Below are 24,344 nucleotides of genomic sequence, written 5' to 3' on the forward strand. Positions count from 1 at the left end.
ACAGGTTAACAGTGGAGTGTCGGTGGTCAGACAAGTTAACAGTAGAGTGTCGGTGGTCAGACAGGTTAACAGTGGAGTGTCGGTGGTCAGACAGGTTAACAGTAGAGTGTCGGTGGTCAGACAGGTTAACAGTAGAGTGTCGGTGGTCAAACAGGTTAACAGTAGAGTGTCGGTGGTCAGACAGGTTAACGGTAGAGTGTCGGTGGTCAGACAGGGTAACGGTAGAGTGTCGGTGGTCAAACAGGTTAACAGTAGAGTGTCGGTGGTCAGACAGATTAACAGTAGAGTGTCGGTGGTCAAACATGTTAACAGTGGAGTGTCGGTGGTCAGACAGGTTAACAGTGGAGTGTCGGTGGTCAGACAGGTTAACAGTGGAGTGTCGGTGGTCAGACAGGTTAACAGTAGAGTGTCGGTGGTCAGACAGGTTAACAGTAGAGTGTCGGTGGTCAGACAGGTTAACAGTAGAGTGTCGGTGGTCAGACAGGTTAACAGTAGAGTGTCGGTGGTCAGACAGGTTAACAGTAGTGTCGGTGGTCAGACAGGTTAACAGTAGAGTGTCGGTGGTCAGACAGGTTAACAGTAGAGTGTCGGTGGTCAAACAGGTTAACAGTAGAGTGTCGGTGGTCAAACAGGTTAACAGTAGAGTGTCGGTGGTCAGACAGATTAACAGTAGAGTGTCTGTGGTCAGGTGGTCAGACAGGTTAACAGTAGAGTGTCGGTGGTCAAACAGGTTAACAGTAGAGTGTCGGTAGTCAGACAGGTTAACAGTAGAGTGTCGGTGGTCAGACAGGTTAACAGTAGAGTGTCGGTGGTCAGACAAGTTAACAGTAGAGTGTCTGTGGTCAGACAGGTTAACAGTAGAGTGTCGGTGGTCAGACAAGTTAACAGTAGAGTGTTGGTGGTCAGACAGGTTAACAGTAGAGTGTCGGTGGTCAAACAGGTTAACAGTAAAGTGTCGGTGGTCAGACAAGTTAACAGTAGAGTGTCGGTGGTCAGACAGGTTAACAGTAGAGTGTCGTTGGTCAGACAGGTTAACAGTGGAGTGTCGGTGGTCAGACAGGTTAACAGTGGAGTGTCGGTGGTCAGACAAGTTAACAGTAGAGTGTCGGTGGTCAGACAGGTTAACAGTGGAGTGTCGGTGGTCAGACAGGTTAACAGTAGAGTGTCGGTGGTCAGACAGGTTAACAGTAGAGTGTCGGTGGTCAGACAGGTTAACAGTAGAGTGTCGGTGGTCAGACAGGTTAACAGTAGTGTCGGTGGTCAGACAGGTTAACAGTAGAGTGTCGGTGGTCAGACAGGTTAACAGTAGAGTGTCGGTGGTCAAACAGGTTAACAGTAGAGTGTCGGTGGTCAAACAGGTTAACAGTAGAGTGTCGGTGGTCAGACAGATTAACAGTAGAGTGTCGGTGGTCAGGTGGTCAGACAGGTTAACAGTAGAGTGTCGGTGGTCAAACAGGTTAACAGTAGAGTGTCGGTAGTCAGACAGGTTAACAGTAGAGTGTCGGTGGTCAGACAGGTTAACAGTAGATTGTCGGTGGTCAGACAAGTTAACAGTAGAGTGTCTGTGGTCAGACAGGTTAACAGTAGAGTGTCGGTGGTCAGACAAGTTAACAGTAGAGTGTCGGTGGTCAGACAGGTTAACAGTAGAGTGTCGGTGGTCAAACAGGTTAACAGTAAAGTGTCGGTGGTCAGACAAGTTAACAGTAGAGTGTCGGTGGTCAGACAGGTTAACAGTAGAGTGTCGTTGGTCAGACAGGTTAACAGTGGAGTGTCGGTGGTCAGACAGGTTAACAGTGGAGTGTCGGTGGTCAGACAAGTTAACAGTAGAGTGTCGGTGGTCAGACAGGTTAACAGTGGAGTGTCGGTGGTCAGACAGGTTAACAGTAGAGTGTCGGTGGTCAGACAGGTTAACAGTAGAGTGTCGGTGGTCAAACAGGTTAACAGTAGAGTGTCGGTGGTCAGACAGGTTAACGGTAGAGTGTCGGTGGTCAGACAGGGTAACGGTAGAGTGTCGGTGGTCAAACAGGTTAACAGTAGAGTGTCGGTGGTCAGACAGATTAACAGTAGAGTGTCGGTGGTCAAACATGTTAACAGTGGAGTGTCGGTGGTCAGACAGGTTAACAGTAGAATGTCGGTGGTCAGACAGGTTAACAGTGGAGTGTCGGTGGTCAGACAGGTTAACAGTGGAGTGTCGGTGGTCAGACAGGTTAACAGTAGAGTGTCGGTGGTCAGACAGGTTAACAGTGGAGTGTCGGTGGTCAGACAGGTTAACAGTAGAGTGTCGATGGTCAAACAGGTTAACAGTAGAGTGTCGGTGGTCAGACAGGTTAACAGTAGAGTGTCGGTGGTCAAACATGTTAACAGTGGAGTGTCGGTGGTCAGACAGGTTAACAGTGGAGTGTCGGTGGTCAGACAGGTTAACAGTGGAGTGTCGGTGGTCAGACAGGTTAACAGTAGAGTGTCGGTGGTCAGACAGGTTAACAGTAGAGTGTCGGTGGTCAGACAGGTTAACAGTAGAGTGTCGGTGGTCAGACAGGTTAACAGTAGAGTGTCGGTGGTCAGACAGGTTAACAGTAGTGTCAGTGGTCAGACAGGTTAACAGTAGAGTGTCGGTGGTCAGACAGGTTAACAGTAGAGTGTCGGTGGTCAGACAGGTTAACAGTAGAGTGTCGGTGGTCAGACAGGTTAACAGTAGAGTGTCGGTGGTCAGACAGGTTAACAGTAGAGTGTCGGTGGTCAGACAGGTTAACAGTAGTGTCAGTGGTCAGACAGGTTAACAGTAGAGTGTCGGTGGTCAGACAGGTTAACAGTAGAGTGTCGGTGGTCAGACAGGTTAACAGTAGAGTGTCGGTGGTCAGACAGGTTAACAGTAGAGTGTCGGTGGTCAGACAGGTTAACAGTAGATCAGTGTGAGACTGGAAGAATGTAGGTGTGCAACTTAAGGTTCCACAGTGTGTTGCTGTACATTGACGTTGGATGAGTATTTAGAGTGGGAGCAAATATTGAGTACTGATATCAGTAGTATTGAACGAATATTAATGGGCTAACAGTATTTGAGATATGCATACTTGGTGGTTGAGGCAAGACAATGTAGTAAGCAGGCCCATATTAGGCTAGTAGAGATACACACCGGCCAAGAGATACACACCGGCCAAGAGGATTTTGTTGTCAACAACCTCGCTACTTGTTGAGGTTGGTCTTAGAGGATGTTGAGAAGCAGTTGAAAGGGCTAGCCAGTGACTGGAACAGATGGTCACAGATTAGTTCATGGGATGGATTTGTCATAATGTGGTGTGACTGGTGGAACCTGTCACTGAGTGTGTGTTCATGGGATGGATTTGTCATAATGTGGTGTGACTGGTGGAACCTGTCACTGAGTGTGTGTTCATGGGATGGATTTGTCATAATGTGGTGTGACTGGTGGAACCTGTCACTGAGTGTGTGTTCATGGGATGGATTTGTCATAATGTGGTGTGACTGGTGGAACCTGTCACTGAGTGTGTGTTCATGGGATGGATTTGTCATAATGTGGTGTGACTGGTGGAACCTGTCACTGAGTGTGTGTTCATGGGATGGATTTGTCATAATGTGGTGTGACTGGTGGAACCTGTCACTGAGTGTGTGTTCATGGGATGGATTTGTCATAATGTGGTGTGACTGGTGGAACCTGTCACTGAGTGTGTGTTCATGGGATGGATTTGTCATAATGTGGTGTGACTGGTGGAACCTGTCACTGAGTGTGTGTTCATGGGATGGATTTGTCATAATGTGGTGTGACTGGTGGAACCTGTCACTGAGTGTGTGTTCATGGGATGGATTTGTCATAATGTGGTGTGACTGGTGGAACCTGTCACTGAGTGTGTGTTCATGGGATGGATTTGTCATAATGTGGTGTGACTGGTGGAACCTGTCACTGAGTGTGTGTTCATGGGATGGATTTGTCATAATGTGGTGTGACTGGTGGAACCTGTCACTGAGTGTGTGTTCATGGGATGGATTTGTCATAATGTGGTGTGACTGGTGGAACCTGTCACTGAGTGTGTGTTGGACAGTAGGGCTGGCTAAGGCCTTGGCTCCCCTCGAGGCCTGTTGGATCAGCTGTAGAATAAACATATTACATTCGGCTTAGAGCATGTGGTGGATATTAGTGTTGCTCAACAGTGTTAGTGAAGTCTTAGCACCCACGGGCGGGGAGCCTTTGTTTGGAGACTTCATCAGTTCTCCACAAAAAGAGACGTGCGATACTTCATTTACATTTCTGCAACAAACGGGTGGCTTGCTGTTTCTTTCAGGGCCTAGAAGTCCTTATCTGTGTGGTGAAGGTCAGTCCTTGCATCACGGGGTGTACTCCCTTACAAACAGGTTCTCTCACACAGCCAGAGCATGAATGCTAAACACAGATTAATAGTAAACACGAGGTATAAAAATAATGAGTAAAATATATGGATGTAATATAAAAGTAGCACTAGCACAAGGGAGTGGGTTTGGGACAACACATCGTATTGCTAAACCTTCTGGAGGTGTTGTGGCCATAATTCAACAAATGGAAAAGTAGTGTGCCTGCTTGATCCCTCCAGAGAAGATGTCCTCACAGGTGCTTTATCTACTACTGTGGCAGGTGCAGTTTCTGGGAGGGGGAAGGGTAGCTAGACCTTTATGTGATCCATAATTTCTTGGCACATGTAGTGAACATTTCAGCATGAGAGTAATTGTGTTAAATTATTATTTTCTTATCTGATCAAATCATATAATTTATGCTATGTGATGGAATCACTTGGCGATTGCTATGTTTGTGCAATATACTCTTCTCATTGGGAAAGTGCCTTTACATATTTGGGTCCAGAAGTCAGTGCTGGCAGATATCACAAGATGTTTTCCCATTCTGATGTTTGTAGAGAAATAGTGTTGAACAGTAGCAAGGGGTTTATAGACTTTTGATAATTTCTCATTGTTTATTTTATTTATGATTCAATTAATTTGGACATCTGAAGGTGATTAATGATTTGTTATAGACTTCAATATAAATTTGAATCATAGATATTGAAAATAATGATCTCTCCCAATAATGGAATTCCAGACCCGATCTTCTAAAGTTTGCTGTCCCATAAAACAAGACGTTTGGTCCCTTTCTGCTTCAGTGAAGTTTATTGGTGAGCTGTTAATTGTGCAAGATATATACGTATATCTAAGTTATTAAGGAGCTGTTGTTAATTTTGATAATCTCCTCCAAGCCCTCAGTTGTGTATATGACTGTGTAAATGTGTGTCATTGTATTTATTTGTGTGGTCCGATAATAAGTACTTGCATGCTTCTTATGTTTGTAACTATGAGTAATATTTTTGTTTGTGGTCTATCCAATGTAGAGATGATGCAGTTTACTTATTATATACTGTTAACTATATTTAAAGTTTAGGGGCTTTCAAGTAATTTTTTGAAGTGTGAGTTTAGTTCTTGTTTTTGATCCAGAATCCAGTGAACCCTCTGGTGTGTGGTTGTGTAGGGATCATAGTGAACCTTCTAGTGTGTGGTTCAGTAGGGATCATGGTGAACCCTCTGGTGGATGGTTCAGTAGGGGTCGTGGTGAACCCTCTGGTGGAGGTTCAGTAGGGATCGTGGTGAACCCTCTGGTGGGTGAAAATTGACACCATGTTTGTTTATAATTATGCCCGATGGTAGCATATATAATATAAATAATAGTGGTCCTAAGATGGAGCCTTGTGGGACCCCATAGCGATTAGTTAAGTAAGAGTTCAACGTGATGTCTTCTCATGAGGACCAAAATGTGTGGCCACATTCATGTTAATGGAATGGAATACAAAACACTTTTAAATGAACAAATGTTATTGGTCAGTGTAATTGTTTTGGCATGGTACTGTAAATCTTGTACAAGTTTGTACAAGTCTATGCACACACTGCTACTACTCCTGTGCTTGAATAACACAAGCATTGTGCAGTGGACAGTGTGCATTTCTGTGGGTGTTCAGTGTGGTTGAAGGTCTGTGTACAGTGGGACCCTTGTAGCTTTGTATTAATTTTGTATTAATGACACTCCCCCATGTCAAATCTTGTGTTTTTTAAATGTTTTGGTAAACAAAGTCAAAGGAAATTTAGAAATTTCTTTAAAATGATATTCATTTTGGTATACACCTATGTTGTTCATGCTTATTTATATATCCTAAGTGAATTGAAATAAGCCATGTTGTTTTTGTTTGTCAGTGCGAGGGATGCCCCCTCCTGAAGTGTTTCCCAGAGCTCCGCTGCCTCACCCCATGGGGTACCCACCACTGAGACCTCCACCTGATGGCTTTCTGCCTGGAAACCCTCCAAGACTTCAACCAGACAGTTTTTTACCAGGCCCACCTCCAAGACCTTCTCCCCCAGGAAGCGAGCAGCCATGTGAACAGCCCCCCTCTCCACACGATGTCATTTGAGCACTCTGCTCTTCACCCTTCCTAAGGTTTGCATACTGTGCAACAATTTCTGCTGTTGTTCCAAGGGCTGTTTCCTCTAAAGGATAACCTCTGTGGTCATGTGACTCATGTTGAACGGTCACGTCTTTACTAGGCTGATGTGAGGGAAACTATAGTCCGTGATGCACGATTGTGATATGAAGAGGAAACAGGATTTGTCGTAGGTCTTATTGTGGGTGCAAAAAGTGTGTGAATAGTAGTTTCCTGTGAAAATGCAGAGATGACACTGAAGCTCCATCTCTCATATGGAGAGAATAGAGGCAAGCATGTGCAGGTGCTTGTGTTTATTGTAGTGGTATTCAATAACAACTCCTTAAATAACTGGTAAAGTATGACCTGTACATACTGGATTTGTTTTGGTACTATATTGTGAATAAAGTGTTTATACGTCAGCCCTAAATCACCCCTGTCTTTGTGTAAAGTGTAACAGAATAAGATTTTTTTTTTGTAGTTTGCATTTCACATTTGGTTTCTTTGATAACGTCTATTCCTTAAGGAGTTGTTTGAAATAGTTTGTACAGTCTGTATGTTCAGCTTAATAAAAATCTGTAAATGTGGACACACTGAGCACTAACGTCTTACTTAGTTCCCTGTCTTCCCCCTTCATTAACTTTAACTACCAGAACCAGCTAACATTTTTATTTTAAGTTCACTTTAATTTAACATTTGGTTTCTAAACCAGATAAAACAATTTCATAACAGAAGCAAGTTCCTTTTTCTTAATGCTTTTATTTACTGATTAAAAGAAAATGCATTCGTTCAACATTGATTCAAATGAACAATCAGGCTGGTTTATCCAACACGTCAGTTACATTTGTCTTAAGTCTTTCCTTCTTTATGGTGGGACCTCAGATAACTTTTCAAATCAATAAAAGCTCCCTCACCTGGCATAACTGCACCTGTGCCAGAGCACATCCTGTTTGTAGATGTACATATAAAATCCAAAGCTATGTACTCACTGGAGACATAAAGACTGAACACACCTGCCCAAGGATTACACATTTAAGATGGTAAAACTATTTTTGCAAAACAACAACGCTTAAACGTTTTCCATGTTCATAAATAGAACCCGGACTCATGGCATAAAAGTACATATACTGATATATATATACCCATATGCACTGTAAGGTATGTTATTCCTCTCCCATTACATTTCTATGGTAAGCAGCCTGGTCTTAAACCTGCTTGTGCCCCATGATGGCTGCGTCATTATTGCAAACGGTCCTGATTTTAAACAAATGCACAACATTCGTACCACTTAGAACTGGGGCCTGCTGGCCAGTCTCATAGAGACCATGTCTGTACCCACGGTCGCCCCTGAAACTGAATTGGCTTCCGAAGAATCAAGATCTTAAAATAACAATAATAATATTTATGATAATGATAATAATAAGGCCAAGTAGAATTGCAAGTCAATTTCATTTATGAGTGACCGAAAAAAGAAATGTTAACCACTGGATCGTATGCGTTCCACTTGCATAGTTTTGGACTTTGTTGTAATGTGAGCCAGTTGTGAGGAGGAGGAAGAGGAGCAGAGGCTCATGGGGAGCATGATGCTCCTCCTACAGAGGACCTTGGATAACCCAGATTACTAGTGGAGAAATTACCCATAAACCCCATCGATGGCCTCTGCCACCACTTTGGTCACTATGAAGACAAGCTGGAGTTGTGCGTTTCTCCTCCTCTTCTCCTCCATCTGGCATGAGGTCATTGAGCAGTAGAAGTTACTATGACAGCTCACTGAGCTAATACAGGCCACAGTTTCGCCACCTCTCAGAGCAGCCCACTGTCTTACAGCTGTCTCATTTACTACAACAGAGATCTGGATTGTGAATGCATATAACATTTCCAAAACTAAATAATATCCCCCCAAAAAAATAAAGAAGAACAAAAATTGTCTGGGATCCAACTGAGTTGTAACTGACTGGTCTACTCCAGAACAACAGAGATTCTTCCTTATGCACACATGCACAGACAAGGAAGACAATCACACCTACCAGCTCCTACTATTAAAAGATTTTACCTAAAGACCAGCTGTCCGCTGATTCTAGGATCCCATCTCAACTCTCCTGCCTGAAAAGAATAAAAGAGTAAAAAAATAAAGTCATTTCATGCAGACATTTGGCCATTTTAGGTTGTTTATCTCCCCAGTGGAATGTTCTTTACACGTCTCATAGCAGCGTATAGTAGGTCTGATAGAACCAACCTCCATTTTTTCAATAGTTAAATTACATTCACTCTTCACAGTGAAACAGGTGCATTATAAGAGATCTACAGCTGGGGCGGGCGGCCAGCTCAGCCTCCCCTTCAATCCATTTGTCTACTAGTAGCTGTATGAACAGTAGTAGTAGCAGTAGTAATCTCTCGGCCTCTGCCAGCATGCCGGCACTTCGTTAATGACTCGTCTCCGTTCTTTGGCAGACGACACGGATGTGCCGCCTGAAGTTAGATCCAGTGACTCGGTGAAGATTTCTCGTGTGGAAACTTTCATGGTTAGAGGCCTGAGCTATTGGACTCCTCCATTTAACTGACGATAACCCTGAGAAAGACCGTTTCCTGTTCACTGCGGAGAAAGTGGTACACCTCTGTATGGAACACAAACCTCTTCAGAATCACAGTTCAACACACAGGCTTTTACATGAGTACACAGGAAGAACCAATACCAGAAGAAACAGGAACAATACACTGAGGCGCTGCTGATAGCATCGTAGCATGTTGTTGCTACGCTAGACATGACGTGGCTGACCAGAGACAGACACACATGCTGTGGGTTTGAAAAATGAAAGCTATTCTGAGTATAGGCACAGCACAAACATCTGTGTATCTTAACTGAATAACGGAGTAATCTCCCTCTTACACCAGCCCCCACAAAAACAAAACAAAAAAAATACAATATTCAATTTTCAAATATAGAATAATCTTATCTAGATCGTTTTTGGTGTAGTACTAAAATAGAAATGGACATTTCAAACACATCTGAACTTCTCTGCCCTGCGTTCCTTAAGCTTCATCTGTGTTTCTCATGCACACACTGCTGAGTGAAGCAGAGAGGCCCGGCGCATGCAGGCTGCTCTCGACCGCCGCCTCACCTATTGGTCTGATTGATTTTCAGCTTCTTTTTTTTTTTTGGATAGTGGGTAAGCGGTTTTACAAGACCCCGCCCCCCTGAATCCCCGCCACTCTGGTTTAACTCGGGTAGGACTGTTTACTGTAACTGTTTAGGCTGTGACAGCCAAGCATAAAAACAGGTCTTCCAGGAAGGCAGGTTTGTGGCTAAAGTCTCAAACCTGGTTTTACCATGTGTATCAATCATAGGACAGGAGACTCCTCAACTTCACAGACTGAAGGCCATGAGATGTCGCAACCTGCTAAAAATGCTGGTGTGCTGCCAGACTGTACTTCTGTCCAGCTACTGCTGCATGAAGCATAAGAAAAGATGATTTACTCTCAAAAGGAGAAGCCAGTCAAGATACAGCGCCACCTTTAGGACACCTGTTGTTCAACACTCATTTGTGCCAAGAGCAACCACACCACAGTTTCTTTCACAAGGACCTTTAAAATGGAGAGAAGTAAAATCATAAAGAAGACACGCTCGAGAGATCAAAATATAAATAAAAACAAAGGAACTGTAAAGAACATACATTTGGAAGAGCAACTCGTCATTTAAAATAAACCCCTACATCTTGCCTATGAAGCACACAGACTGGGAACGGAAAGCCTTTTCTGGAAAAGTCCGGAAGGGCAGGGATCCTGAGATATGGAAAAAGAATCAGCAACTGCCTCTCACCACCCAACACTCAGGAGAAATACTGCAGATTGGTTTCGCCCCCCAGACTCAAACCTAGGACCCAGTGACTACCTGTGCAACACTGTCATATGAGACTAGAACAAAATGTGCCAGATGACTGCTGGTCTGGTAAGAACACACAATATTAATGGTGAACTGACTGAATTTCAGGACCATGAGAAACAAGAGGTGGGGGTTCCAAGGCAACTGTGACTCCAGAGAAACTGATTAAACTGAGTGAATAGCTGATTGTTCTTCCTCCTCACCGCCATCATCTTCAAGGTGGTGGTGTTTGTGCCTACCTGAGAGGACTGAGAGGCTGTACTGCAGGGTACTCAGGGCTACTACAGCGGCCAGTCCGCAAACCTCAAACATTGGCTTCACCAAATGCAAAAATGGAGTCACCAAATGCACAACTTCCAAGTTGAGGATAAATGGGTGGGATCTTCATCCCAAATAACACCATCCTAAATCATCTTCATCATTGTTCATTAACAACGACAATATTTTCAAATAGCAATGAGGAAATGATGAACAACTGAACGACTGCAGGGTTGCAACTAACGGCCATCAGCAGAGTCCCTTGGCTGGAAGACCGACGTCCCTATAGAAGATCAACAGAACTGTGGGGTTTTGTCATAGCCCAGATGGTGCAACTGAACAGCTTCAGGTAACTCCACATTCTCTAAGAGAAAAACAGACAGACAAACTACTCCGTACGACTCTTAAGCCTCTCTCTACCATTCACTTAATTAGCAACTAAACCAATATCCACTACACTTTCCCCATTGATACGCAGGATATATAGATATAAATATAGAGCCAATACTGGTTAAGCATAGCACATACAATGGATTAATTCACACTACACGGGAAAAACCAAAAGCCCCCCAAAAAAGACGTATGTAAAATGCGACGGCCCATTGTGTGGGATATCAAACACATGGTGGGAGAAGAGCGGAGGAGCAGGGCCGGTCGGGTCTACACAGGGCCCGGCGGGTCTACACAGGGCCCGGCGGGTCTACACAGGCGCTGCTGAAAATCAGCATCTCGCGGTGAAAGTAGTGGGTGGGCTCGTTCAGGGCGGCGGTGCTGTCCATGGAGGGATGCCAGACGCGCCCCAGCCCCAGGGAGACCTCCTTCACCAGGTTGTGGACGGGGTCGCCCTCCATGAACATGGACTGGTCAGGGTCAAAGTCGATGCTCTCCTCAGACACGGCCAGCACTCTGAGGTTTGACCCGCGCAGACGAGAAATGGCAACCAGGTTGTGCGACCACACCGTGTAACCTGCAGCCAAGAGGTGGAATTCACAGAGGTGAAGAAAACGAAGATGAAGGTGACGTTGCCGTTTCCCCCTTTACGACATTCTATTCAATAACAGTAAACGTATGTGGACTAAACTGATAAATCGAGTGTTTGTGCCATGTTTACTCACCGTGGATAATGAGCACGGTGAGGTGTACACATCTCCAGGACAGCAGGACCAGAGGGTCCTCATTACGGTTGATGCTCAGGTCTGGGAATGTGGTGTCGTCCCTCATCAGGACAAAGTGGGTGAGGGTTTTGTGGTACTGCAGCGAGATGAGCTCAAGGACTCCGTCCGTCACCAGCGTGCTGTAGCTGTCCAGGTGGAGACGCTCCAAAGGCAGGCTGGGCTTCAACACCCGCAGCAGGTCCTGACTGGACACGTCCAGGGCCATCAGGTAGACGCGCAGGCCAGCGCTGCGTCGCACCAGGACCTTCAGGTCGTCCTCAGTGGCAGTGCCATCCAGGGGCTTGGCCTCCAGAGCAGCACCGTTGAGCAGCAGAGAGAGACGATGGAGAGGCACTCGGTCGGGGCTCGCCAGCAGCCGGCACATGTCAGAGGTGAAGTCACAGAAGTCGAGAGACAGAGAGCGCAGGTGGGGCATCCGCTCCAGCTCCAACAGGCTCACCAGGCTGGGCAGCTGGTTGTCCAGCAGACTGAGGTGCTCCAGCGTCTGAGCGCTGTGGTTGGACAGGGACGAGAGAGAGCAAGTGGTCACAACGCCAAGCATAAAGGAAGAGGACAACCACTTCAGCTGTCTGCTGTTCGACAGAATCTCCTCAAACAGCTGCTGGATCCTGAGACAGTTTGAGAAGGAGTGTGGCGCAGAGAGAGAGAGAGAGACAAAGAGAGAAAGAGAGAGAGAGAGAGAGAGAGAGGGAGGTTATTAGAAGCTTTCTGCTGTGAAATCTGGTGAATACTCTTCAAAATTTGTATTCCATTGCATTTTGTAAATCTGTTTGTAGCTGTTAAAATAATAAGTTCATTCACAAAGTAGATAAAAGCTGACTGAACACATGTATATACTGAGACTTAAAAAAACTAGCTGAAAAACACACTTCTCAGAATAGCACATGTGATAAAGCCACTACAACTCACTCTTAACTCACTCTTTTATTTTCTTGCCGCCTTGGTCGATGTGGCTGAGAGAGGAGCCGTCTAAAACGCTGTCGTCCTGAAGAATACACGTATCCCCATACAGACTCAGCTTCTGGAGATTTCTGCTCAAAACACAATGATTTGCCACATTTACACACCCTGCACAAAATCTAACAGATAGCTTCCACTGCTCATTTAACTTACAAACCTAGCTAGATACTGTCAAATGTCTTATTTGTTGGCATATTATTAGATTTTCCATCTGTCAAAAAGTTTCTAACATAAATAGGCTAAATATGGCCTCCAACATATTAGCTACATAAAGAGGTAAAATACTTTATGTAAAATACCAAAATACTGGCACAATACTGACCTCTTAGTGTGTAAAAGTAACACTGCAGAATATCAACATCTGAGACCATCAACAGCAGTGGGGTAGTTAGGTACTTAGTGTTTATATGGAGTTAGTGTTTATGTGCAGTCAGAGCATTAGCTAGCCTGCTAGCTGGCTAACATATTTGTGGAATCAAATTGCATTTCAGCTCACATCTGAAAGCAAAGCAAAGTATCCGCAAAGCACATCAAATGTGGGGAAGTGTTAATTACAAATCATAACATAGTGCTGAACCCTCTACAGATTTGTTAAGCCTGCTAGATTTGTTAACCCCGTCCTGAACCCTCTACAGATTTGTTAACCCCGTCCTGAACCCTCTTACAGATTTGTTAACCCCGTCCTGAACCCTCTTACAGATTTGTTAACCCCGTCCTGAACCCTCTTACAGATTTGTTAACCCCGTCCTGAACCCTCTTACAGATTTGTTAACCCCGTCCTGAACCCTCTTACAGATTTGTTAACCCCGTCCTGAACCCTCTTACAGATTTGTTAACCCCGTCCTGAACCCTCTTACAGATTTGTTAACCCCGTCCTGAACCCTCTTACAGATTTGTTAACCCCGTCCTGAAACCTCTTACAGATTTGTTAACCCCGTCCTGAAACCTCTTACAGATTTGTTAACCCCGTCCTGAAACCTCTTACAGATTTGTTAACCCCGTCCTGAAACCTCTTACAGATTTGTTAACCCCGTCCTGAAACCTCTTACAGATTTGTTAACCCCGTCCTGAACCCTCTTACAGATTTGTTAACCCAGTCCTGAACCCCCTTACAGATTTGTTAACCCCGTCCTGAACCCTCTACAGATTTGTTAACCCCGTCCTGAACCCTCTTACAGATTTGTTAACCCCGTCCTGAACCCTCTTACAGATTTGTTAACCCCGTCCTGAACCCTCTACAGATTTGTTAACCCCGTCCTGAACCCTCTACAGATTTGTTAACCCCGTCCTGAACCCTCTACAGATTTGTTAACCCTGTCCTGAACCCTCTACAGATTTGTTAACCCCGTCCTGAAGTCTCTCCATCCATGTGGTGGGTCGCCCATCTGCAGCCCGGTTCCGTCAGCACTAAACGGGCCGTGCGGTCCCGCCGGAGCCGCTATAACGACACCGAGACCCGCATGTGCTCACCTGTTGTTGCGGAGCCCGCCGAACACGCACAACACCCGGTCCAGATACGCCGCCACCGCGCCGTGGACGGACTCCGTGCCGCCGGCCCCGGGGCTCCGGTACCCGTCCACCGACACCAGCTCCAGCTGCAGCTCGCGCACAAACGAACCGAATCTGCGCACGAGGAAGTCGGCGCGTGCCGCCTCGTCGTGTCCGCGCAGGCGCAGCGTGAGGTCGGTCCAGAGCGCCGGGAAGAAGAGACACTCCCTCCAGCGGGAACACACCGACGAGGCCCGCAACCGGTCCCGCTCCGGCAGGAAGGAGAAGATGTGGACGATGAGCTCGCTGGGTAAGGCCAAGGCCCCGACACCCCCGCACAGAGCCATGGCGGACAGCAGAGTGTTTGTACCGGAGGGTGTTCGTGTGTTCGCCCGCGGTTCCCGGTCCGGTTGGGCCCGAACGCCGCTGCGCTGCTGCCGGATGAAAACAAACAGCGCGGAGCGGCTTTCAACGCCCGCGGACCAGCCCACTTCCGTCGGGCCAGGGCACAACACCACGCATTAACCGCTACGGGTTTACACACACACAATAATACAAACGTTTAAGTGCTTTGTACTGAACCAACGTGTTTGTGCGGTTGAGAGCGGATCGCCAGCGATGGTGTAACTTTAATTTAGCGATGGTGTAATTTTAATTTAGCGGTGGTGTAATGTTGTACACCTCTAACTGAAATGGTCGCGCCCGATGCTCCCTATTTTTGCCATACCTGTGATGACCTGTAGGGGGAGCACGTGCTCTGCGCCTAGTGTTGTCAACTTTTACATTTTTACATGTCATTAAACATTTATCAAACCAGACAAGAATACATAATGACAAAATACATACAAAATCTAAATTGAATGAGGACTGGCTAGTTCAATGTGTACAATAATTTATAAAATTTCCACGTTATAAGTGCAATATATTATTGCAATTTTTGTACATGTCCGCTTACACGTTTAGACTTTTTAGTTGATATTATTGTGTTTTAATGATGTTCAGTGTCGGGTATGTTTAATGACGGTCTCCTGCAGAAACGTTATTAACCTCAGAGCGACTCTGCACTCGAATACTCGAATAATCTGGCGTCACTTCCTGTGTGTCTGCTAACCGGAAGTGAGCGGCGCTTCACGCTAAGAGCGTCAACACGGCGCAGGAATGGCGGAGCTGTCACTGTATCTGACCAACGTTAGTGTGTCTCTGGGCCAGACCATGGAGGCTGAGAAGGTGAGTGGCCGCCTAGCGTGTGATTATCAAGACGACGGTTAGCTACGTGTGATATAACGTGTCTCACTGGTCTCCTAGAAGACCGCTGGTCCTGGTCTTGGTCCTGGTCCAGATCTGGTGTTAGTTATGGGTCACCAGCTGAGATCTTGTGGTTCCTGCTGATCTTTCAGAGCTCCGCTGTGGTGAAGGACTTTGAGAACGTGGAGCTGGGCGACGCTGCCAAGAAGCAGAAGGTTCCCCGCAGAACCATCTACTTCGCCAGCGGGGAGACGATGGAGGAATACAGCACCGACGAGGAGGAGGAGGAGGAGGAAGAACAACTACAGAAGAACAGCGCCATGAGCACGGTCGATCCAGTGGGTTGCACGGCTTCTGTGGGAGTTTGTATTCCGGCTTTAATCGGTTTAAATTAATTATTGTCATCACGTTTGTTTGGTTGTAGTCCAAGTTGACTTGGGGCCCATACTTCTGGTTCTACATGTGGAGAGTGGCCACGTCCACCGTCTCAGGTATCAGTGATGCGCTATGCACTCACCTCAAATATGCTCAATATAAATTGTCTCAGAAGTGTATATACATATAGTGTAAATACACACATTTAGTTAAGTAGTTCTAAAAGTATGATGTGACTGTCAATCATTTAAAAATAAATTTAGAGCATGTTGAGGCAACAGCGTTACATTTGTGTAGTGTGCTTAGTGTAGTTTGGGATGATGCTGTATAAATGATTTATTTAAATGGGTGCATATGTATTGTGGAACTGTGCAAAGCCTTCAGCCCAAGATGAGCATAATAAACAGGCCCAGCACACCTGAACGCTCTAGATGCGACGTAAACACAGCCATTCAAACTGATTGTTGGTTTGTTTCAGTCTGTGATTATCTTGGAGAGAGAATGGCTTCATTCCTTGGCATTACCTCACCAAAATATCAATATGCCATTGACGAGTACTACAGGATGAAAAAAGAGGTGTGCAGGAAGTGTTTCTCCTCACTCTTTTCCATCTTTTACAATATGTTCCATATTAATGTTCACTCAGACACTCCACATTGAACTTTTGAAAAGAAAAAGGGGGAAAATGCTGTGTGGTTTCATCTCCAGGAGGAGGAAGAAGAGGAAGAGAACCAGCTGTCTGAAGATGCCCAACGTCGCTTTGATGAGCAGCACAGTGCAGAGGGGCAGCAGGCCATGGTGGAGCAGCCAGAAGCCTCCGCCTCCTTTGTGAACGTAACCTTTGAGCTTGAACAGGAGCCGCACGCCACTCCAGACGGCAACAAAATGCCCGCCCCCCTCCCGTCCTAATGCCCGCCCCCCTCCCGTCCTAATGCCCTGCATTAAAATCACCACATACATTTCTATACTCACAGGGCTAAGGCACCTCCACCATTTCTAATATTGTGTTTCACTAGTTGAAATAAGAACATAAACCACTTTGTGTAATTCTCAAATTTTTTTCATTTTGTTTTATACTGAATAGCATTCCTTTATTTATTTATTTTTTTCCTCCCAAAGCATCAAAAAATATACAAGCAGAAATACTTAACTGCAGTCTAACTCTACTGTTTGGGCCCTTCCACGTTTGGGTTCTTATACCTTCTTGAGGGGAAGAAAATGCTTTTTACACTCAGAAGTACAGCTACCAAATCCCAGTGCTTTATCATCATTTAACACGTCTTTATAATTTCACAAACTGAAGTGTTGGGAAACCTCTGCAGAGGCTGCATTCTGACGTCAAACACAATCAAAGGCTGCACAATAATAAATGGGTATTCTCCTTTTCTGCAAATAAACTATTGATGTTCTTCAATACATGGGTTCATGTTTTCTGGCTTGTGTGCAAGTCACTATAATCACTATAGTCTCAGTCAGTGTGAACAGAATTATCACAAGTTTTATTTTTTCCTCTCAAAACTTTCTTTAAGAATAACTGTTACATACACTAAGTACACAAGACTTTAAGAAAGAAAATACAAACTAACAGTTACTCTCAGCAATCATGTTACTTTGAAAATATGTATAATTTCTGTACAAATATAAAAAACACTATGGTTTTTGTGGGGGGAAAGCCATTTTTGTATATAATATTCGTTAATAAAAACTTTCAAACACGGACCGATTCTGTTCTTGTGTGGTGTTTGTGTACGAGACTGGTTTTTCCAGGAAGTAGCAAGTGTCATGTGTCCTCTAAATCAGCTGATGGGCTCTCACTCTCATTGGTCACCAGCACTTCCCTGTTCTCGTATGTCCAGAAGCCGTTGAGGTCAATGAGGATGCTCATGACCGTGTCCCCCTGGCCACTGGTTACCAAGTCCTGCAGTGTAATCTTGTATGGATCCTTGGGCTTCACCATATCAAAGATTTCATCCTGAACCCACAAAACAATACACTCTGTTTCTGTGTTGACAAACTCCACAATATACATTGCAAGCAGATTAGGTACTATTATCTAGTAGTATGTTGGCACCTCCTTTGGGATTCAGAACAATATGAATATCTCGGACATGGATTCTAGAAGATACATTAATGACCTTCATTTACAGGTAAAGTGAATGGCTGTACAGTGACTGGTCCTTACTGGCTCACAGGGCTTAGAAACAGACTGCATAGGTCCCTGAAGAAACTAACATGTATAGTCACATAGCTGGAACCATTCAGTGGCGACATGCATCTGGTAGCATTATACTGGAAGTCTCCAACTCAGTCTGGATGAACCAGACTAAAGATGAATTTAGACAGGCATTCTTCAGGTGGTCTCTGCAGGTGCTAATGCATGCTGGGAAGAACCTGTAGTGCCATCCTATGTGGTAATCCCAAACAGTGCCGCTACGTCTGCTCATGTTACTTGAGCCAAATTCTCATATTTCTATCAGCATAATGGAAAAAGAAACCGGATGAACTCGTTTTAACGTGTGCGCCTTGGCTCTGTTTCTTCTCCCAGTTGCCCTGATCTTTACCTGCCGTGGCCCATTGCATGATGGGACAAACGCGACATTGCACTGAAATGTGATAGACATGGATTTTCACCCCTGCCTGTTGACCCGTGACCCACAAGCAATGGCTTGAAAGCTTGGCAACTAGGATTTTGGCACAAAGTCACAATTGTGATCACAATTGTGATCTACACGCTGTGATATTTATACACCGGCAATATTTAACTTGTGTAGGATTCCCAAGAATGAGAATTATTGTTCAAAAGGCCAAAGTCACAAACCTTGACATCCTGAAACGACACTGGATCCTGACCGTGAATCCTCATCTGCTCCTGAATAGCCTAGTCAGTCCCAGCATAAACACAGTCCCAGAGCACACGTCATTATACAGATAAACATGCAAGTTGCTCTGAAAACACCATCAGCCAGAAGTTGCAAAATGAAATTTGCAAATCACATTTATTCTTCATAAAAATTATGAAGGCGTATCTGAACATTTACAGCATACTTCATATTTAATTCCTTGTTATATTTACAAACAAGCTGTACAAAAGCGACATGGTTAAACCTGCAGAACAGACGCTGTACAGAAGGCAGTTCCTCTTCAGGATGTTGTGCACCAATAAAAGTTCCTACCCTGAAGAAGTAATTGAGAGCGAAGACATTGAGGTGCCCTTTGTTGTCCATGTCTAGAAGCTTGAAGATGTACTGCAGTGCAGCAGGTTCCTTCCTGTTCTCCAGGGCCAACACAAAGTCCAGGTAGGTCTTGTAGTCCTACACACACACACACACACACAAACGCAAGCACACGCGCACACATATATATATATATATATATATATATATATATATATATATATATATATATATATATACACACACACACACACACACACACACACACACACACACACACACACACACACACACACACACACACACACACACACACACACACATATATACACACACAGATACACACACAGATACACACACAGATACACACACAGATACACGTACACACACACAACTAGAGACTTTAGTTCAGTTCTCACTGCTTAGTGTTGTACTGTTTGGACCTGGACTGTATTATTCTGTGACGATGCATCTGATGATGTTTCATCCCTTTAAATGATGTGCATCAAAGTGAGTGAGTGCTTGCAGCGCCCCCTACTGGAGAACTGGCAGCCTGCTACATGTCAATGAGTAAATGTGTGAGCTGCAAACCAGGTTGATATGGTGTTTTGCATAAAAAACCACGCCAGTAAATCCTAGATCGTTTATTGTTAAGGACTGGTCTGTTATACGATTACATAATAATAAAGAAGTAAGTGTAAAAAAATGATATGATGCCTGCATATTGTTAGTACTGCAAAGCCATTTGAACTGTTCTCCAGGATAAGTTCTTACCATTTCACCATCATAGGTAAGGCATTCCTGATAGACCCGGTCTAGGAAAACGCTGGTCAACGTGCCAGTGCCGTATCGAGACAGCTCTTCCTTGCTGAGCATCCCGTTGTGATCCTTGTCCAGGTTGAGGTATTGCCCTGAACACAACAGCAACACATTTGCACCCTAAATGCAGTTATTTCCAAACGAAGAAGAAACAACCAGGCAGCTTACCGTAAACCCGCAGGGCGGAGGGAGCAGAGAACCAGTTGGACTCCTGACTCTCTTTTGATAACTCCTCATCTCTGAGCTGTAAATGATTCATAATTGTAGGAGAAAAGGAGATCTTTCGATCTTCAGTTTACTGCTCTTTGTATATCAAAAATGCCAAAATAAGCTATTTGCATATTGGATGTCAGACTTTGATCAGTTTTGAGAAGTGTAACTTCAAGAGAAGTACTGACCTCAAGCAGATCGTCAAGGAAACTGCAAGCTAATATGTCCTGAATCTTAATTTTTCCTAAGGTGTAAAAACAAAACATACTAAAATGTGAGAGAAACCTACGTGCTGAAAAGAAAATAAATATGTGCCCAATTAACGTTAAAAAATAATTTTAATAGAATGAACCTACCTGTCCGGAGAGGGTCAAGGAAGAAGAAAAATTTGCGAACAGCGGTGCAAACGTAAAAAGAGTAGAATGATTTCTCCAACCCATCGAGTTGAGGGAGAGTGGGAATTAACTCCAGGATGTAGTTCTCCAAATCCTTAAAACACATCATTAGGAAACGTGGATACTCAACATTCCAAACTGCATCTGTATTCTTCTCCAAAGAGGAGAAGTTAAGGGAATCTTCTGAAGACTACTGGGGTGCAGCGGTCCCAGGATGACTCACAGACTCGCGGAGATAACCCTGTCCAGCTACATCGTACAGACTCAGCCCGATCCTCGTCTGGTGCAGCCAAACTGACAGGATAATCAGAGAGGAGCTCAACACACGGCACCTCATCACAGCTTCACCTCTACATCCATAACCAAGTCAAGCACCATCACTCAAATAGTCCAACTGGTATCAGACTTGAACAAATGGATAAACGGTCACCTTTCCTCATGACGTAATTAAAGAACTGCATGATTGATATGCGCCCGTATGGGTCATTGTTGAGCAGCTTGGCGTAGACTCTGGCCGTGAAGAACAACCTGAGGAAGAACAAAGACAAGAGGGTGGTATGGAGATTATAGGAGGGTACGTGAATCTAGAGTGGTAGACCCTTAACGACAGCACTGTAAATTTAAAGGATTTATTATTATAGATGCAAAATGTAAAAAATAAGTAAAAAATAAGACCCATTTATTTTACAACAATTGCTACATGGTGCCCCCTCGGCCGCTCGACAATCGTTACACGCACCCCCCCTCCCCCCGCTCAACAACTTACGTTCGCCCCCCCGAAATTTTCTGACGCCCCCCCACTGTATATGTTCTGGCACCGGCCCTGCTCCACGCCATCAGCATAATTTAAACCTCTGCGAGTTGTTTGTCAGCAGAGGCCGGCTGCGTTTCTGGACAACGGAGACCACAGTCATGCAGCACTGTCCACACTAAGTACCACGATTATGTGGCAGCTGCCACAAGGTGCCATTTCTGGGTGGCACAGTGGTCACTTTCGTGCTGCTTACATGCTACTTACACGCCAAACAGGGACCGCACTCTTACAGGAAATTTAGCAGAAAGACGCGCCTCCCAATGCCCTCTGATATGTTTTGTGATTGGCCAGATGCAGTTTGATTAGCTCTGAGTTTGTTTGCTCATCCTATGTATCCCGGATGCATTCCCGACCCGAATTTCAACCTGAACCAGAATTTTGACCCGAACCTGAATTTTAACTTGAATTTTTGCATACCTGAATGAATTTTACAGACTGTTTTTTCAAGTAATAATGATTTCAGGTTCAGGTTCTGGTGACACTAAAAAGCTCCATAGGGCGGAGCCTTCCTGAGTCACTCATGAATTATTCATGCGGACATAACGCAAGACAATTATTAATCATTCACTCATGGATAATAATGAATGCAATGTAAATGCGGGACAGAAAAGGCTTGGTTTCTGCTTTCCACTCACTTGCACTTGGTACCTGCCTCCTTGCCCACCTTGAGGAAGCCGTCATAGCTGATCATTGCTTCATCACCTGTGGCAGGTGGCACTTGATGCTTATCAAGAAGAAACCACAAATTCTGTGGGAAAAATATGATTTTACATGTTTCCACGGTATCACACAATGAGGTAACAACTGGTTTTAGAATGAATTATATTAATCAGTATGAAATGATGAGAGTGATCGGGTAGTGGGAGAGTGTTCGAATGATGAAAGAGTGACCGTGTAGTGGGAGAGTGTTCAAATGATGAGTGATCGTGTAGTGGGAGAGTGTTCAAATGATGAGAGTGATCGTGTAGTGGGAGAGTGTTCAAATGATGAGAGTGATCGCGTAGTGGGAGAGTGTTCAAATGATGAGAGTGATCGTGTAGTGGGAGAGTGTTCAAATGATGAAAGAGTGATCGTGTAGTGGGAGAGTGTTCGGATGATGAAAGAGTGATCGTGTAGTGGGAGTGTGTTCAAATGATGAGAGTGATCGTGTAGTGGGAGAGTGTTCAAATGATGAAAGAGTGATCGTGTAGTGGGAGAGTGTTCGGATGGTAATAGAACAAACACGTCCCAATTTGGAAAATAAGGTTAGACAACACAATACATCATTACTTGTAACTCCTCATTGTCAAGCAGTTCCCGGCTTTTTCTCTGCAGGAACACCGCCCGCGACTCTTCTCTCAGTTTCTGCAGCAGAACTTCATCTTCTGCAGGAAGCTGTCAGGTCACCAAGTTAGAAAAGCTGTTTCAAACTCCCTGTCATACTGGCATGGAACATATCACAAATATAAGACTAAGATGTCAACAGGCTATATATGCAGCATTAGAGACGGTCAACTGTATGTGCATGCTTTTAAGATGTCTGTAGTACTGCGTGTACAAACACGCTGATCACGTCCTGGGTTCATGGTCCCTCACTCTGTAGTAGAACCGGGGGATGTGTTTGAAGGAGCTGTCGCTGCTTCCTCCCTTCCACTCCGAATAAAACTTCGTGAAGAGTTCCGTTTCTTCTGCTTTTTTCTGCTCTTCGGTCCTGTGGTCTGTGGGACGTTGTGAGAGGGTTGACACGACTCTGAACATCTCACACACACGACTCTGAACATCTCACACACACACACACACACACGACTCTGAACATCTCACACACACACACACGACTCTGAACATCTCACACACACACACACGACTCTGAACATCTCACACACACACACACGACTCTGAACATCTCACACACACACACACGACTCTGAACATCTCACACACACACACGACTCTGAACATCTCACACACACGACTCTGAACATCTCACACACACACACACACACACGACTCTGAACATCTCACACACACACACACACACACACACACGACTCTGAACATCTCACACACACACACACGACTCTGAACATCTCACACACACACACACGACTCTGAACATCTCACACACACACACACGACTCTGAACATCTCACACACACACACACGACTCTGAACATCTCACACACACACACACGACTCTGAACATCTCACACACACACACACACGACTCTGAACATCTCACACACACACACACACGACTCTGAACATCTCACACACACACACACGACTCTGAACATCTCACACACACACACACGACTCTGAACATCTCACACACACACACACGACTCTGAACATCTCACACACACACACGACTCTGAACATCTCACACACACGACTCTGAACATCTCACACACACACACACACACACGACTCTGAACATCTCACACACACACACACACACACACACACGACTCTGAACATCTCACACACACACACACACGACTCTGAACATCTCACACACACACACACGACTCTGAACATCTCACACACACACACACGACTCTGAACATCTCACACACACACACACGACTCTGAACATCTCACACACACACACACGACTCTGAACATCTCTCTCACACACACACACACACACACACACACACACACACACACACGACACTGATCAACAGCCCAACGTTTGCTACACTGGCTTGTATAGCTTCGCATTGTTTTCCATTACATTTACTAAGTCAAACAAATTAACAAGATGTTCACTTTTGTTAGCTAGCTAATATAGTTATCCTCGATCTGGTGTGTATATCAGTAACAATGACTAAACGGTGTCAAATCAAAAGTCTCATTTAGTTTGAAACGACGTGGGTGGATATGTGAGTATCAGCAACCACAGCTAAGGTAGACAGGCTATCTAACCTGACTTCTTGGAGGCTAGTCGTCTTTTTAAAACGTCTTTCCAGTGTGAAGTTTTGTCGCTTGTCATGGCTGCAGCGTCTTTGTGAAACAACCCCACGAACACGCTGAGATGAACAGATACGAGAGCAGGACGCTGTCCGCTAGGCGGCGCACTCCGCACGCCATTTTACCCCCTCATATGACGTCACACGACCTGTCGCTCCAG

The 24,344-nt window shown here is 44.9% G+C and overlaps 4 protein-coding genes across 8 annotated transcripts in view; 2 read left to right on the top strand and 2 right to left on the bottom strand.

Annotated features, from left to right (window-relative positions):
- The window catches only part of mia2 (MIA SH3 domain ER export factor 2), a 35,502-nt gene extending 28,473 nt beyond the window's left edge, over positions 1-7,029 (top strand). For all 4 annotated transcript variants that reach the window (XM_076987812.1, XM_076987813.1, XM_076987814.1 and 1 more), the window contains one exon: positions 6,217-7,029. In XM_076987812.1, coding sequence (XP_076843927.1) covers positions 6,217-6,431 — 215 coding nt within the window. In that variant the 3' untranslated portion in view covers positions 6,432-7,029. The remainder of the gene's footprint in view (positions 1-6,216) is intronic.
- Positions 7,030-9,543: 2,514 nt separating this feature from the next.
- Positions 9,544-15,223, bottom strand: fbxo33 (F-box protein 33). Its single transcript, XM_076987819.1, has 4 exons — positions 14,184-15,223; positions 12,674-12,784; positions 11,694-12,361; positions 9,544-11,545 (listed from the first exon to the last, which is right to left on the bottom strand). Exons 1-4 carry the CDS (start codon positions 14,546-14,548, stop codon positions 11,259-11,261), a joined length of 1,431 nt encoding a protein of 476 aa, XP_076843934.1. The 5' UTR covers positions 14,549-15,223; the 3' UTR covers positions 9,544-11,258.
- On the top strand, positions 14,376-17,540 carry fam177a1 (family with sequence similarity 177 member A1). Of its 2 annotated transcripts, none has more exons than XM_076987822.1 (6): positions 14,376-14,511; positions 15,319-15,428; positions 15,599-15,784; positions 15,871-15,937; positions 16,300-16,397; positions 16,530-17,540. In XM_076987822.1, the coding sequence occupies exons 2-6, from the start codon at positions 15,360-15,362 to the stop codon at positions 16,728-16,730; spliced, it is 621 nt and encodes a 206-aa protein (XP_076843937.1). In that variant the 5' UTR covers positions 14,376-14,511; positions 15,319-15,359; the 3' UTR covers positions 16,731-17,540. The 2 variants fall into 2 exon arrangements, with proteins under 2 accessions (XP_076843937.1, XP_076843938.1); XM_076987823.1 differs by having other exon boundaries at positions 14,399-14,511; positions 15,236-15,428.
- ppp2r3c (protein phosphatase 2, regulatory subunit B'', gamma) lies at positions 16,941-24,319 on the bottom strand. The gene is made up of 13 exons (XM_076987820.1): positions 24,140-24,319; positions 22,808-22,929; positions 22,502-22,606; positions 21,868-21,980; positions 20,849-20,946; positions 20,642-20,712; positions 20,380-20,512; positions 20,212-20,267; positions 19,982-20,057; positions 19,769-19,905; positions 18,995-19,132; positions 18,640-18,699; positions 16,941-17,793 (listed from the first exon to the last, which is right to left on the bottom strand). The coding sequence occupies exons 1-13, from the start codon at positions 24,204-24,206 to the stop codon at positions 17,602-17,604; spliced, it is 1,368 nt and encodes a 455-aa protein (XP_076843935.1). The 5' UTR covers positions 24,207-24,319; the 3' UTR covers positions 16,941-17,601.
- Between the last annotated feature and the right edge of the window lie 25 nt (positions 24,320-24,344).

The sequence above is a fragment of the Brachyhypopomus gauderio genome, unplaced genomic scaffold (assembly GCF_052324685.1).
Source record: "Brachyhypopomus gauderio isolate BG-103 unplaced genomic scaffold, BGAUD_0.2 sc56, whole genome shotgun sequence".
In the NCBI taxonomy this organism is placed as follows: Eukaryota; Metazoa; Chordata; class Actinopteri; order Gymnotiformes; family Hypopomidae; genus Brachyhypopomus; species Brachyhypopomus gauderio.

Bases quoted from the DNA above. Each gene is read 5' to 3' on its own strand.
- ppp2r3c (XM_076987820.1), bottom strand. From the start codon at position 24,206: ATGACAAGCGACAAAACTTCACACTGGAAAGACGTTTTAAAAAGACGA. The intron at 20,058-20,211 runs GTCAGTACTTCT...AATCATTTACAG, and splicing joins TCCTTGACGATCTGCTTGAG to CTCAGAGATGAGGAGTTATC. The intron at 19,133-19,768 runs GTAAGAACTTAT...GTGTGTGTGTAG, and splicing joins TTACCTATGATGGTGAAATG to GACTACAAGACCTACCTGGA.
- fbxo33 (XM_076987819.1), bottom strand. From the start codon at position 14,548: ATGGCTCTGTGCGGGGGTGTCGGGGCCTTGGCCTTACCCAGCGAGCTC. The intron at 12,362-12,673 runs GTGAGTTAAGAG...AAACTGTCTCAG, and splicing joins GGCGGCAAGAAAATAAAAGA to GATCCAGCAGCTGTTTGAGG. The intron at 11,546-11,693 runs GTGAGTAAACAT...TCTTGGCTGCAG, and splicing joins CACCGTGCTCATTATCCACG to GTTACACGGTGTGGTCGCAC.
- fam177a1 (XM_076987822.1), top strand. From the start codon at position 15,360: ATGGCGGAGCTGTCACTGTATCTGACCAACGTTAGTGTGTCTCTGGGC. The intron at 15,785-15,870 runs GTGGGTTGCACG...GTTTGGTTGTAG, and splicing joins CCATGAGCACGGTCGATCCA to TCCAAGTTGACTTGGGGCCC. The intron at 16,398-16,529 runs GTGTGCAGGAAG...TTTCATCTCCAG, and splicing joins ACTACAGGATGAAAAAAGAG to GAGGAGGAAGAAGAGGAAGA.